At 55.4% G+C, this 15263-nt stretch overlaps 1 protein-coding gene across 1 annotated transcript; it reads right to left on the reverse strand.

The window, feature by feature from the left end:
- Nucleotides 1-1736: 1736 nt before the first annotated feature.
- Nucleotides 1737-7551, reverse strand: SNAI3 (snail family transcriptional repressor 3). Its single transcript, XM_077831180.1, has 3 exons — nucleotides 7476-7551; nucleotides 5414-6031; nucleotides 1737-2091 (listed from the first exon to the last, which is right to left on the reverse strand). The coding sequence occupies exons 1-3, from the start codon at nucleotides 7549-7551 to the stop codon at nucleotides 1910-1912; spliced, it is 876 nt and encodes a 291-aa protein (XP_077687306.1). The 3' UTR covers nucleotides 1737-1909.
- Between the last annotated feature and the right edge of the window lie 7712 nt (nucleotides 7552-15263).

Genomic DNA, 15263 nt, shown 5'->3' on the forward strand with positions numbered 1-15263 from the left:
ATTACACTCACATGATGGCTGACCCCTGACAGCCCCTATGGAAATGCAGAGAGTTTAGCTGAAGAATTTACACCCGATCATTCATTCCCTCGCTCGCTCCTCCCCGAGGGAAGGGCTCAAGTCAGAGGGAGAGACAGGAAAATTGATCCAAAAGATAGAGCCCCAGGCCCTTTGAGGGGTTCCTCCAGCACTCCTGGCTTTAGGATTTCTTTCCAAGAAAAGATCAGAGAACACTGAAGGTTAAGGGCAGATTTTTCAAGATCGCTCTGGGTGCAGAAGCTCTCAGACAGATCTGGCTATAAAAGCATCACAACAAGAGCGGAGCAGCATGGAAAGATAGGGCCGGTTGTGGGCACCGAGCCCTTGGAAATCTGGCCCTATAGGCACAAAAAGAGGTAAAAGGGAGTGAGCCCTTCCCTCATCATGGTAGTTGCGGCGTGGTGCCAGGTTGGCTGTGGCTGGGACCAGAGCACACCCAGATAGGCAACGAGGAGATGTGGGGGCCTGGTCCCATGGGTCTTCCGCTACCTCCGAGCACAGCTGTGAATGCAGCACGACTGCCAGTGAAGCAACAGCAGGGGTGCATGACACACTGGCAGTAGGCCTACGTAAACAAGGTCCTTAAAGAACAAAGCCTACACAAACAGCAGAGATTTCAGACCTGGGAGCTGTCCTTCCAGCAGCTGCTAACAATGCAAGACACGGTATGTTTTGGGGCTGGAGGACATGTCTGTGTCCAAGTGGTGAAGGTGAGTGAAACTGTGCCACGAATGGGGAGAAGCAGATGCCTGGGAGAGAGGTAAGAGAGTGTCTGAAAGCCAAAGAGCACAGAAGCAGTTCCTCTGCTATGACTACGCACAGCCCTGGAGACTTCTGCCAATCAATGTCTCATTGTTTCTTCTATTCTGTCTCTATCCTCCATTGCCCCTTGTCTGATACTTAAGACTGTAACTCCTTGGGGCAGGGACCATTTTCTGTTCTGTGTTTCAGAGGCTAGCACACTGGGATCCTGGCCCATGGCTAGGGTTCTGGGTGCTACTGCAATACAAGTAACCCCGATCAGATAAGTGCTGAGGCTGGGGGGGAGCAATGCATCGTGAAACAAGGCTAGGAGGGTGTGTCACCAAGGTGGGGCAGCAAGCAACCTGCGCCCTCGCAGTGAGAAGTCGCTGGCCCCATCCTCTTTTGGGCAATAAGACAAGTTCACTTTGCAGACTGTCAGTTTTATTTTTTATTAGACACTAGGCAATCAAACTGAACCCATGTGCAACAACAGATCCCACAGGGGCAGCCACGGAGCAGTGGCAGCATGCAGGTGGGGAATGGACAGCTCCCACTGGCTGCAGGTAACCTGAAGTCCCAGCCCCTAATGAGGGAGGTGGAGACTCTTGGATGCAAAGGATGGGAGAGGGGCAGAAATGACTAGAGGCTATTCCTCCCCGTTCAGGCAGCCCAGCTGAATGGGTGCAGACAAACGTACTTCCAAGGCAGGTGAGCAGAGTGGATGCAGCTTGGGGCTTTGGGGGCGATCCAGTTCACCCCTAGAGAGCCAGAGCTCAAGGCAAGGAGCTCAAAGCTAGCCTGGAACGCAGACTCCACTCCCCTTCCTCACGTGCAAACTGAAGGGCATTGCCTGCATGGAGACAGAACCAAGCCATTCCTGCAATGCGTTTGCCAGGCCTCCAGCACTGCCCTCTGCAAAGCTGGTGCCATTCAGCTGAAGACACAAAGCTGGAAGATGGGTATAGATCTCCACCACCACCAGGAACCGGAGCCTTCTCCCCCGGTAGCACACATCCACCCGCACCCTCCACAGCGTGGCAGGATGCCGGGAGCTCCCACGGAGATGCCCAGGTCTACAGTGGGTTTCCTTGTTCTGACCGCTTGGTGCGGCCCTGGGCAGCGGGCGTCAGGATGCAGGGCAGCAGCCAGCCTCCTCGTGCCGGGAGAGCAGCGACACCCGGGAGAAGGTTTTGGAGCAGCCCCGACACTGGTACTTCTTGACGTCCGAGTGCGTCTGCAGGTGGGCGCGGAGGTTGGAGCGGTCGGCGAAGGCGCGGCTGCAGTGCGAGCAGCTGTAGGGCTTTTCACCTGGGGGGGAGCAAAGACAACACTGTCAGAGAGAACCGCCCCCACTCAAGCAGCTCCAGCTGGACGAGACCCCGGGCCTGGGGCACCAGCCTGGCATGGCCGGGTCGGGGGGAGGGACCGGTCCCGCCTCTGGTCTGGTTTGTACAGTTCTCCTTTGAGATCCGAGCAGCCTGGGGTCCCAGAAATAGCAGTAAATTCCACACAACTCTTCTATCCTGGCTCCCCCTTGCAATCAGTGGGGTGCAGCGGCCAGGCCGAATGGCAGGCAATCGCCATGGGTTGCTAGGCGCTCAGGTGGGTTAGGGGGTTTCCAGGGAGTAGGAGGGAGGGAGCGTTGTGAACATCCCAGTGGCTGCCCAGCCTGCTGCCCGTTGTAACCAGGGGAATGCTCCGCTTCCCTGCCATGCGGAAGGGGGCTGTACAGCAGGAAGAAAGAGCGGAGACTGGAGCCAGGTGGACAGACAGCCCAAGAGACCTGGAATCTCATTTCCAGCAGCTGACTGCACACGTAAATGTCAGAAGCGTTCCACCATGGGGGGGGGCAGGGGGAGCATGGACTCGCCAGCTGGAAGCCTTTCACCTGAGCATATCGTAGCAGCAGGGGTGGGACACAGCATCCAGGGGAGTCAGGATCTTGTATTCCCTCCAAGCCAAGCCAGGTGACTCTTCCCAGCCACCCCCCTAGCCTCTGCTGCAGAAGCCAGCACAGGCCAGACAGTTTGGCTTGAAATTCACAATCTAAGGACTCCCTTTCAACGTAGAAGTTGGAGATGGAAAAGCCACATCAGACCCTCTCCCCAGGGCGAGGCCCAGATCATTCCCCTCCCAGCACCATTTGCCAGCCATGGGGCTTACAACACTCGCCTGGGGAGAATATTCCACACCCCAAGGCAGCTCACTGCCAGGTTTGCCCTGCTTCAACCTAATCACCCCACTACCACCCTTTGTTATCCCTCTATATACCACACTGAGTAGCCCCTCACTTCCTCTGCTCCCACCCTTAGGTGCTGCTTAGCCAGGCTAGATGCATGCAGCTTTTTCAGTCTTTCCTTGTAAATCAATCCTGCCAGGCTGCTGATCGGTCACTCTTCTCAGAGCTCCCTGCAATTTGTCCATATCTTCCTGCGATCCTGGTGCCCAGAACCAGGGGCAATATTCCAGGTGCCGTGCCCAGAGCCCTGTACAAAGGAACCAGGACTGGCCCTGCTCCGGAGCCCAAGAGTCACACACGCTAACCTTTGCTTTGCAACCGGATCCTATTACCTGCTCATGTCCGATGGGCTGTCTGCTTAAGGGGACACTGGTGAGTCAGCCTGCAGCCTGCCCCCAGCCTCTCTTGCGGGAGACAAACATCAGCTTATTGTGTATCCTCTGCAGGAGCACTGTTGCTCACGCACAGCTCTGGGCTAGGTTCGTACATGGGATATGGAGGGGGATATGTGCATTGGGCACTGGTATTGTGTTTCCTGTTTACCACCTCTATTTTAAGAGTGCAGGGAGGGGGGAAAATCGCAAGTCTCCCACTTCGGAACAACCAGCTTTGTAACTGGATTTCTCGGCCTACATGGCATGAGCACTTCCTATTACAAGCGGAACTTTCCCACAACAGCAAATCTGGCAAGAGACTGTTTAGGCAGAAGAAATATACTCGACCAGTGCTCCTCTGCCACTTTCTGTGCTGACAGCACTAAAATCTTCAAAGCACTTTATCAACACTAACCAACCCTCACAACCCACCTGGAGATAGGTAAGTATTACCCATGTTTCACAATGGGGAAACTGAGGCAACATGCCCAAGGCCATAGTACGTGAGCCAAGAGGGGGCAAACCAAGACTGTAAAGGCACCACAACAATCTTACAATAAACACACCATGAGTAAATAGAATTAGGGCTAATCTGGATGGATTAGAGAACATCTTTTTAAAAGGAGAGGGGAATTTCCCCTCCCTTCCCCCAATCTGTAATACCTAAGATTATTAAAACCAGAAGAATTCTCTTTTAAATCATTTACTTCTCAATAGTTGCATTTGCTCTGGATGTTGTTCTCATCTGGCATAACGGAACAAAGCTAGTCAGTCTGATTTTTGGTTACTTCGCTGCTAGTCAATTTGACTTGAGTTATCCAATTTCTAAGGGAATAGGTAGGAAATACTGCAAATATTTCTACTAAAGGGACACAATCAAGATAAATGGTGACAAAAATATTAGTTTTGCTAAAACAAGCTTTTATGAAACCTAAACCCAACAGGGCAAGATTTCCATACTTTAAAAAAATTCATTCCCATGAAAACAGTTGTTTTTAAACATTCATCTGCAGTGTCTGTAACCCAGACATTACAGCACCAAGAGTCATAAATTGAAACTCACAGGGGGAAAACTAAGTTCATTGAGTTTGCATTGTCCAAACAAATAGAAATGCAAAGGGCAAACAAAGAGCAAAACAGGGCCGAGCAAATGGGATTCTGAGGATCTACTCACTTACTCTAAGGGGTTAGATTCTTCTTCCAAGATCCTGGCATGATTTATGCACTTGTTTAACTTCCTGCATGCAGGTAGAGCCATGGAAGCCAATGGGATTATTTGGGTGCATAAAGGTAAAGTCTGTGAAGGATGCCTTAGGGCTGGTCATCTCTGCACTGTTGGCTGGAGCTAGAACTCAAACGTTGCCCGTTGCCCCTACCCTGACTCCCGTCCACACTTTAAACTCCACCTAGCTGGCGCACCACCAAGGGGGAGTTGAAGCTCCAGGGGGGATGCAGCCGCTCAGATTACAACAACTCATCAACTGTGGCCCCTGGAGCGAGCAGTGAGAGGAGCTCCAGTGTACTAAAACAAGCCCTTGGCCTGTAAACTCCTCAAGGCAGGGACTGCGGTATCCTGGGTCTCTGTACAGCGCCTAACGCCAAAGGCTCACTCTGATCTAAATGGAGCCTTTAGGTGCTACTGGGATACAGATAAAGAGTATTAGTGTCCCAGGTACAGAGGTTGGTCTGCAGCGTTTGATCTTTTACTCTTGGGATCTGCAAAAAATCTCCATACAAAATACAAGCATTTTGAACCCAACTGGGCCTGGCATGCTGTTTTGTGAATGCCACATTAAAAGGCCGATCCACCAGTCAAGCCTGGGGACAACAACAGATTAGCCATTTTCTCCCAACCCGCCCTCCACTACCGCCCGCTATGCACCTGCGAGCCAACTAGACCAGCTTGCTGTGCAAAGTTACTGGCCAAGCGGAGCCCTGTAAGCACAGGAAAGGCGCTTCCCTCCCTGTGCAGCCCTGCGCTGTTACCCCGAGGACTCGCCCCGGCACCGCACCCCACCTGTGTGCGTTCGGATATGTCCCTGGAGCAGCCAAGGCCTGGAGAAGGCTTTGCCGCAGATCTTGCAGACGCATGGTAGTGTATGGGTGCGGATGTGCATCTTGAGCGCTCCCAGGCTCCCGTACTCCTTGTCACAGTACTTGCAGGTGAAATACTTCCTGGCCTGCAGCACGCAGCGCTGCTGGCGGTGTTTGGCCAGCCCGGAGAAGGTGTGGTAGGACTTGTGGCAGTCAAAGCACTCAAATCTCTCCAGGGGCTCAGCTGCCCTGCCCCGTGCCCCTTGCAGTTTGTCCTGGGCTCCCCTGTGCCCCTCTGCTGGGCTCCCCGGGTCGGGTGGCCTCCTTTGGGGCAGGCTGAGGACGGGGGGCAGGTTGAGGTTGTTCTGGTTGTCTTTGAGAGGGGAGCCCGGCGCTCGGCCCGTTAACGTGTCCACCAGGCTGATCTCCAGGTTGTGGGGGCTTGTGCTGGGAGTCCTTTTGGTATCCCCATCCAGTGGGAGAGGCAAGGAGAAGCGGGCGAGGATGGAGCTGCCGGCCCAGGGCGTGGAAGGGGCGCCGTCATTCGGGATGAGGATGGGGATGACCAGCCCCCCGCAGGCGTGGCACGCGCCATCGATTTCTGGGGAGAAGCAAGAGGCAGGTGAACACGGAACCGTGGACATTGTCTAGTGGCTCCCACCCGCATGCCCTGCAGGCGCGCCTAGCCAGGAGCTGTGCACCGGGGAGAGCAGCACGGCAGAGCTGAAGGCCAGTTCCCCCCGTGTGTCCATTAACCAAAGTCCGCTCCGCCTACACACTGTGTACACACCAGGCCCTGCATCACGGTCACCCCAACTCCTCCACCCCCTGCGGGTTTGTTCTGCTCGGCCCTTACACACTGTGTGGAGAGAAGCTGGGGACCGCTTTGGGGCAGGGGCTGCTATTGGGGCAGTGCTATTTACAGGCTGAGCACCAGGATGTTGGGCTGGCCCCAGCACTCCCTGCTAGCTCCAAGGTCCATCCATCTAACTCCCCCCAATGATCCCCCTTCTCTAGGGAAGGGAAGCCTCAGTGCAGAAGTCAGAGCCTTGTTCTACCTGATGGAATTGGCCACCTTTCCTGCTGCTGCTGCCCCAGTCTCCTAGGTCCTGGACCTGTGAAGGGAACTGGCTCCAGCAGTTGCTAAGGCTCCCATCCGGTGGCATCCTGCCCCGGCCAAGGGGCCCGAGCTGGGAGGACGGCCCAGGCCATCTATCCATGGGTGAATCAGGCCCACCGTGGTGCTCAGTGGAGCGCGCTGGACTTTCCAGGAGGTCCAAGAGGGAAGTTAATCACAACACGGCCAGTGTCAGCCCTTGTGCCTCCATCCTGGGGAGATTTCTGACCTCCCCCGCGGGAGCAGATTGGAAATACTCCCCCCCCCCTCCTGCTGGACTCGGATGAGATGACAGCAGTGGGTCTATCGGGAGGGTCCCCCTGTCTGAAGGGGGCCCCCCACTGGGACCGCCTGTTTGAACTGCTTGGGTGCCCCTCTCCGCAGCTCCCCCGGCCCGAAGACCCCCCTGCAGACGGAAGCGAGGTTACTTTGCAGTCGCACCCCCGCGCTGCTTTGCTCCAGCCCGCCCCCCGCCGCCGGGGCAGCCCCACGGCAGGACCGGGCCACCGCTTCCCCCGCCCGCGGGCCGCCGCGCTGCGCTGCGCGGGGCGCAGGGGGGAGCCGACCCCTGCCCGGCGTGACGCTCGTTCCTCCCCGCGGTGCAGAGCCGGGCCGTCAGCCCCAGAGCCCGGGAAGCGGTGGGGCTGGCTCGCTGGGGCGGGGAGACCCTCGCCGTCACCCCCAGGAGGCGCCCCGCTGCCGGAGGCGAGGCGCAGGGGAACCTGCCCGCCGCGGGAGCCTGCGCCCCGGGACAGCGCCCGCGGGAAGCCGGGAGACCGGGCGGGGTGGGACGGGGAGCAGCCCGGGCGCGCAGGGAAGTCGCGGTCCGGCAGCAGGGTGACCCCCAGCAGGACCCGCACCCCGCGACGGGTCCCAGAGCCGGGGGGCCCCCCTGGGTGCCCTGCCCCGGGGCGCGGCGCACCCTCACCTTGCCGCGACTCCAGCTGCCCGTAGTTGGGGACGCGGGTGCTGGAGGGTTTCTTCACCAGGAAGGAGCGCGGCATGGCCGGGCGGGCAGCGGCTCTGCGCCGGGAGCCCGCCGGCAGGTGCCCTAAGGCGCCCGGCTCATTAGCATGGGCCGCCCGCCGGGCCAACCGCAGGGCGAGGGGCGGGGCGGGTCCGCCTCCCCCGGGGCCGCCCCCCCGCTACAGGTGCTGGCGGGGGGGGGGGGGGAGACACGGCGGGACGTGCTGCGCGGCTGCCCCCCCACACCCCGCCCGAGCACCCCCAAACCGCCCCCCAGTATCCCCCTACCCAGCCCTAACCAGCCCCACCCCCTGCACTGCCCCCAGCTCCTCCAGCACCCCTCTGCACCACTCTGCTCCCCCCAGCACCCCCATAAACCGCCCCCCAGTATCCCCTTACCCAGCCCTAACCAGCCCCACCCCCTGCACTGCCCCCAGCTCCTCCAGCACCCCTCTGCTGCCCCCAGCACTCCCATAAACCACCCCCCAGTATCCCCCTACCCAGCCCTAACCAGCCCCACCCCCTGCACTGCCCCCCAGCTCCTCCAGCACCCTCTCCACCACTCTGCTGCCCCCAGCACCCCCATAAACCGCCCCCCAGTATCCCCTTACCCAGCCCTAACCATCCCCACCCCCTGCACTGCCCCCAGCTCCTCCAGCACCCCTCTGCTGCCCCCAGCACTCCCATAAACCACCCCCCAGTATCCCCCTACCCAGCCCTAACCAGCCCCACCCCCTGTACTGCCCCCCAGCTCCTCCAGCACCCCTCTCCACCACTCTGCTCCCCCCAGCCCCCCAGTATCCCCCTACCCGCTCTAACCACCCCCACCCCCCTGCACTGCACCACTCTGCTCCCCCCAGCACCCCCATAAACCAGCTCTAGTATCCCCCTACCCAGCCCATACCATCCCCACCCCCCTGCCTGCCCCCGCTCCTCCCCACACCCACCACCCAGTGTGTCCCGATTCACACACCCTATCCCCCCCAGTACCCCCATACACAGCCCTGACCCCCCCAGGGCACCCAGAGCACTCCCCAGCACTCCCTAAACCGCTCCTGCTCTCCCTCAGTGTCCTCCTACACATCCTAACCATCCCCCACTCCCCCTCTACACTGATCCTGCTTCCCCCAGCACTCCTCTACACCACCTCTGCTCCCCCAGCATCCACACACACCCCTACTTCCCTCCAGCACCCTGACCCCCCCAGGACGCACCCTACACTACCCCTACTCCCCCCCCAGCGCTTCTCTACACCACCCTGCTCCCACCTACACAGCACTGACCCCCCAGGGCACCCAGAGTACCCCCTACGCTACACCTGATCCCCCATACACAGCCCTCACCATCACCCAGAGTAACCTGCTACACAACCGCTGCTCTCCCCTTGCCCCCAGACACCACCCAAAACCCCACCGTACACATCCCCTGCTCCGCTCACCATTTACCCCACACCTTCCAGCATACCCCCATACACCACCAGATTATCCCCAGCCACCACCCACAACCCCCCTGTACACAGCCCCTCCCCCTTCTATGAACACATACCCAACCCCCTGTTGCTCCCCCAACACACCCCACCCTACACAGTCCCTCCTCAGCACCCTCCTGCTCACCCACACCTGAGCCACAAGCCACACCCATCCTTGCCCCAGCACCCTCACCTCTTCCCATCACACAACCCCCTCCCCCTCTGCAGCCCTGCCTCAAACACACAGGCCTCCCCCAGCACCCTGCCAAAGTAATCCAGCAGCTGCTCCCGCAAAATACAACCCCCCACATAATCCTCCTGCACTTCTCCCTTGGCACTGCCAGCCTAGCAAGGTTTGCACCCACCCTACACACTGCACCACGCAGGGGTGGAGGATTAGGAATAATGCAAGTGCAGACTGTCCGTGTCTCAGTTTCCCCTGCTGCAAAATCGGGATCAGACTTCTCCACTTCCCCAGGGTGGTGTAGGACACACCCCTTAATGTAAGGGCCCAGAGAGGGAGATAGATGTACTGATAGGCATGCACGCCCATGCGAAGAGCGGGTGGTCTGAGCATCTTGGGAGCCAAGAACTGGAGTCTAATGCCAGCCAGCTCTGCCCCTCACTCACTTAGCGAGCCGCTCTCAATTTCCTCATCTGTCTAACCAGGATAGCCACCATTACCTCACCGGGAGATCTGAGGCTAAGGGGATGTTTGGAGAATACTTTGAAGCAACAGGATGCTAGATAAGAGTTATTCTTCAGTGTTGTCAGAGCCCCAGACAGTATGCCCATTCACCTGGCAATTGTTTCTCAGAATTCTTACTGCCACATTTGTGAATAGCTGGAGATAATTTATGTTCTAACAGGGTCTTTGCACCTTCCTGGCCTGTCTCCTCTTACACACGATCCTCTTGTGAAATCCGAAAACTGAATTTGACACACCCGTGATGGCTGCAGTTGCAAATCGGCATCACAGTCTCCAAGGTTATAGAACAGCAGGCAGCAAGAGAAGCCAGGGCTGGGACAGAGCTCATTGCTTTTATTCAGGCATCATTTCTATTTTACAGAGGGTCTTACACCACCTTCCTCCCCGTAGCTGCTGGGCACCTTTTGCTAATGCATTAAGCGACAGCATTCACATCTGGCCTGGGTTATGCAGGAGGTCAGACTAGATGATCACCACAGTCTCTTCTAGCCTTGGCCTCGAGGAATCCATTACAGGTGGTTCATTCTCGGTCTGACGCTGGGTGCAGCGTTTAATTAGGGCAGGGGGTTGATTTTTTGAGCAGGCACGCTGTGCTGCGTTTGTCAGAGAAGGTGGGTAGAAGCAGCATGCCTGGCCCCTACAGTGGAAGGTGAGCAAGAGTCTGTCTTAGCCCTTGAGAAAATGGTTTGTTACCTTTATAGTGACTCAGATTTTCCCTACCCCTCATTGCAGCTGAGACACAGGATGAGCACCCAAAGGAACTGCTTTGCCACCACTACAGAAGTGCCCCATCAAGCTGAAGGCAGAGACTGCCCATTGTCTCCGCCTTGGCAGTGCCCATGTTTAACCACACACAGTTAGACACACCACCCTCGGGCCTCTCCTGCCCAGCACGTCTTTGACAACCAGCACTTGCAGGTCTGGAGTGAAATTGGAGCCTGGAATTTGGAGTTGGACAAGCCCTCCTGGGTCAGCCTGCCCTTCGCCCAGGGCAGGATTTCAGAGACGTTAGCCACTGACTCAAAAGCCCCACTCCGTGTGTGAAAACCCTTGTGTCATGAATCTAGGCTAGAAACTCTTCAGCAAGCCCATGGCTGGTTCTGAACCAACAGAGCAAAGACCCCCAAACCCATCGGATTAGCAGGAAATGAGTGTTTATGACAATGACACACAGCAAATATTGGCCAAGACTGAAGGGATGGGAACTGCCCAGGCACTAATCCCTATTCTCCGAAGGTGCATTGTCCACAGAGACAGGTGTACAGTGCGTGGGGAGGAAGGAGTCCCTCCCTCACAGTCAGTGGAGGCAGCGTCGGAGACAGGGGAGCAGTGGAAGACAGGGTGGGAATCACAAGGGGGGGGGCCTAGCAGAGACCAGTAAGGGCCTGGGGTTTGGGCCAAGCGGTCAGGGGCAGCAGCAAGGTGAAGAAAAAGAGGGGGAACTTCAGGCATCAGAGCATGCTGGAGAGGAGAGCAAGGCTGGAGAAAACCGTGGTTAAGCCCAGGCAGTAACCGAGCAGTTAATAGCTTTGCTCACGAAAGTAGTGGGTGCCGAACATGCCTAGCTCCTTTCTTAGCCCCTAGGCTCTCCAGGGGATCTGCACTTGGCCTTCCACACCTCAGGAGTGCCAGCAGAACTGTGCGCTGCAAGGCACCCAGCCAGCAGGATCAAATAGTGCTGTTCAGAGGCACCACACTGTGGTACTAAAGCAGGAGGATCCAAATGCACCAGCAGCCACTTGCTTGGTGTCAGACAGCTAGCGGACACTCCCTGATAGTTCCAGACTGGGCACGCCCATACCAGAGGAGTGTTTAGGCTTATAAGCCAATTGTCCTTCAGCAGCATTTTCTATCAGACTCTCCAAGCCCTTTGCAAACACTAGTGAATAAAAGCTCACAAACCACCTGTAGGTTAGGAAATAGTCTCCCTTTTATAGCTAGGGGAAACTGAGGCAGCGCTGTTAAATGGTTTACCCAACATCTCACAGCAAGTCTGTAGCAGAACAGAGCCCCCAGATTTCAAGTTCTGGTCCTGTACTTTAAACCCCAAGAAGCTTGCTCTCCACAGGATAGCCAAGCCAGGTCCTGTAACGTTCAGGAAAGAACCCCTCCTGGAGCTTTGGAAAGGCTAAAGCCAAGATAGCCCACCACTAACTTCCCACCGTTAGAAGTGGTTTAGTCAGTGCTACTTAGCCCTCTAGAGTAGCTCGCTGCATTTAAACAACGCTGCTGGTTCTGAGACTGTAGGCTAAACTCAGAGTTAGTGCAAGCTAGGCTGCTTCACACACAACCCCTTGCACACAACATCTGCCCATGTGCAAGGGGTCCTGGGCTGGTATAACCCTCATGCTGAGGAACCAAGGGACAGTATAAAAGTTAAGCACAGATATCACCTCTAAAGTGGCACACACCAGCACCCTGGCCAAAAAGCAGCTGGGGCTCCTGGAAACTATCAGGAAATGCTATTACCAGCAGGAGAGTGGGGTGGGAGGAGGTATTGTTTCATGGTCTCTGTGTATATAATGTCTTCTGCAGTTTCCACAGTATGCATCCGATGAAGTGAGCTGTAGCTCACGAAAGCTTATGCTCAAATAAATTGGTTAGTCTCTAAGGTGCCACAAGTACTCCTTTTCTTTTTGCGAATACAGACTAACACGGCTGTTACTCTGAAACCTGTCAGGAAATGGTGTTTACTGCTTGCACATTGCCTCCCAATGCCCCAGTTCTGTGAAGAAGGCCCTGTCAATACTCCAGAGAGAGGCTATGCTATTGTTAAAGATGGCTCAGTGGGCATGGCTTTGCCCCATAGCTGATCACAGCAGGCCACGGGAAGTATTTAAATCAAGTTATGTCCCATCCACGTAGGGGCAAAGTCATGCCTGCTGAAATAGTTCTTCCCACCACGCTCCGAAGCATAGACTGGGCCAATCCATTGCAAAGGCATCTGCTGATTCTCTACCCAGTGGGAGGCCATGAGACACTGAGGAAGCAGCCGCAAAGGAACTGATCATGCTTATCCTCCACTCACCAGACTGGGAAGGGGAAACCCCAGGTTCCTTGCAGCCTAGACAGTAGGTGGGGGGGCCCCACATGACAGACTGAATTAGCCCAGGATCCATCCTAGACAAAGGAGAGGGCAGCCCGAGAACAATGACAGTATGAAGCACCTTGACACCCCTGTTTAATGCTGCTTAATATCATCAGGCATTTAAATGGGCTGAGAGATTAATGCTTCCTCAGCGCAGGGAGTATACTCCGGGCATCCCCAGGACTCTCCATTCCCACCCCTGCAGGCAGATTTCATCCTGCTTGTGTAGTTCTTCCCCAGTTGGGGCACAGGTGCTGCTCCCACTCACCTGAGCCTGCCAGGGAAGCAGGGTCCCCCACTCTGAGAAGCAGAGTCAGGCTACAGGGGAGAATGCCGCAGAAGTCTCTCAGCACCTGCCTTGCTCAGGACAGTGTTCAGAGTATCATGTTCTACAAACGATTTTTCAAATCCTGAGAAATTGGAATGGGAGCAAACAGAGATCCCCCCCCCCCCCGCCCTCTGGTGCTTACAATTAAGATGATTTATAGGTGCTTTTCAAGTCCCATCTGGTATGTGCTCTGGAGAACAGGGGCTGTTACTTCCCACCCACAAGGCCTAGCAACTAAGGCAGCAAAAATTTAGCAGCTTTGTAAGTGACTCTAGAAACACAGCCCCACGTGTGTGCATGTCCTGGAAAATGATCTGGGCATCTCATCATCCAGGCAGTAGTGCTAGATAACTCTGGTCTCCAGCAATGCTCATCACCAAAAACCTACAAGCAATTTATAAAACGGTGAGGAGCTATTACCCTCCTCATTTTATCAACTTAAGGGCTGATCTACACTTAAAACTTAGATGGACCTATCTATGTTGCTTTGGGTTGCGAGAAATTTCATGCCTCAAATAGGTCAACTGAACCCCTGGTATAGCTGAGGCAAGAATTCCTCCATCGATGTAGCTACAGTCTCTTGGAGAGGTGGATTAACTATATTGATGGAAAACGCAATTCTGCTGATGTAGGAAGCATCTCTGCTATGGTGCTGCAGCTGTGCCCCTGCAGTGTAGACGTGGCCTGAGAGGTTAAGTGACTTGACTGAGGTTACACAGGAAGTCAGTGGCAGAGCAGGAAACACAACTCAACTTACCAACTCCCAGTCTCATCTCTCACCCGGCGAGCATCCCCAATCGTCTGTCTCCATAGCAATTCCCCCAGTTTCAGAGCAGCATCTTAGCAGTTGACAGCGTAAGACGGCATTGGGGGCACTGATACACACACGGCCTGCATCTGGAAGGGTGCGCTAGCGTACATACAGTGCCTAGCACCCTGGGGTCCAGGTCCATGACTAGGCTCTTAGGTGTTACAGCAACATATATATAAAAAAATCAAATCAGTAATGGCCAATATCAATGCCCGCATTGTGGCCTCCTCTGTGGGAGCAGCCCAGCGAGCTCACCTTGGATAACAATACAGTGCTTAGGCAAACTTACCTTTCTGGCTTGGCACCAGTTTCCTGGCTTCATACCAGACGACCCTTCGTGGGTCAGCACAAAAGCCGCTCCTGTCCTCAGTTCTGCAGCAGATTTTGGACCTGAGAGCAAGAATTATTCCACATAAGCCTACTGAGTACCACCCTTTGGACTTGGCCCAGTCAAGAGGCCACTGGGCAACCGCTATGTGCAATTCATGCAACAAGCCACTTTGCTCTGGTAGATGGGTATTGCAAGGTGCTCTGCAGCTTCTGAACTGGATTCACGCTCAGTGACTATTCCTTAGTGCAGCTGCAAGGAGAGGGGGACAGGTGCTGGGCTCAGATTACCCATCAGCCCCAGCTTCCTTGTTGACTTGCCCCTCTGTGGCAAGATCTCCAGTGATTATAGTGAACCTAGTGTCATTTAGTGAGCACTACCCAATAAAGGCGAGGGTCTTTGCGTGTGCAGAAAATGTGGTGTATTTTGTATGATTTATTATACTTATATTTCAATATAAATGCACTTTAAAAATATTCTCCCTCTGGCATCTAAAAGGCATGAACGAGCCATGAAATCATGTAACCCTTTGCAGTCAAAGGCAGACACAATCATGCATACAGGATGGGGAGGTGAGATTGGACTGTAGCCAGAGTGGGTCACAGAAATCTCCTGGCATTGCCTGGTATTTGGAACTTGTCCCATAATGCAAGGAAGGGACCAAGAGAACCATATTCTCCTTAATAACCCTTGGGGGTATGTCAGTCATACAGAAGGGTAGATGAGGGGTCCTGGAGCCGTGGGCAGCCATTGCTACTAAAACAGCTCCCAAATCATCCATGGAGGGACCTGTGAGCTGTGCCAATTACAACAGGGAATACAGACATGGAACCCTTCCTATGGGGTTCAGTCTTTTTAGAGCTGCCCGCTTCTGGTCCTGTAGAAATAATCAAAGGCTGCTATTCAGTCTGACATTCAAATCAAGTGCCAGCCCATGGCACTTCAGCAGCCAGGGTCGTTACCTGCTGCCCAGTTAATGCAGCACGAGAGCAGTTACACACCCACGCTCCAACCTGGA

The sequence above is a fragment of the Eretmochelys imbricata genome, chromosome 12 (genome assembly GCF_965152235.1).
Source record: "Eretmochelys imbricata isolate rEreImb1 chromosome 12, rEreImb1.hap1, whole genome shotgun sequence".
NCBI classification, from domain to species: domain Eukaryota; kingdom Metazoa; phylum Chordata; order Testudines; family Cheloniidae; genus Eretmochelys; species Eretmochelys imbricata.

Excerpts from the sequence above, each read along its gene's own strand:
- SNAI3 (XM_077831180.1), bottom strand. The coding sequence starts at position 7,551 with ATGCCGCGCTCCTTCCTGGTGAAGAAACCCTCCAGCACCCGCGTCCCC. Across the intron at positions 6,032-7,475 it reads GCAGCTGGAGTCGCGGCAAG|AAATCGATGGCGCGTGCCAC; the intron begins GTGAGGGTGCGC and ends GCTTCTCCCCAG. Across the intron at positions 2,092-5,413 it reads ACATATCCGAACGCACACAG|GTGAAAAGCCCTACAGCTGC; the intron begins GTGGGGTGCGGT and ends GCTCCCCCCCAG.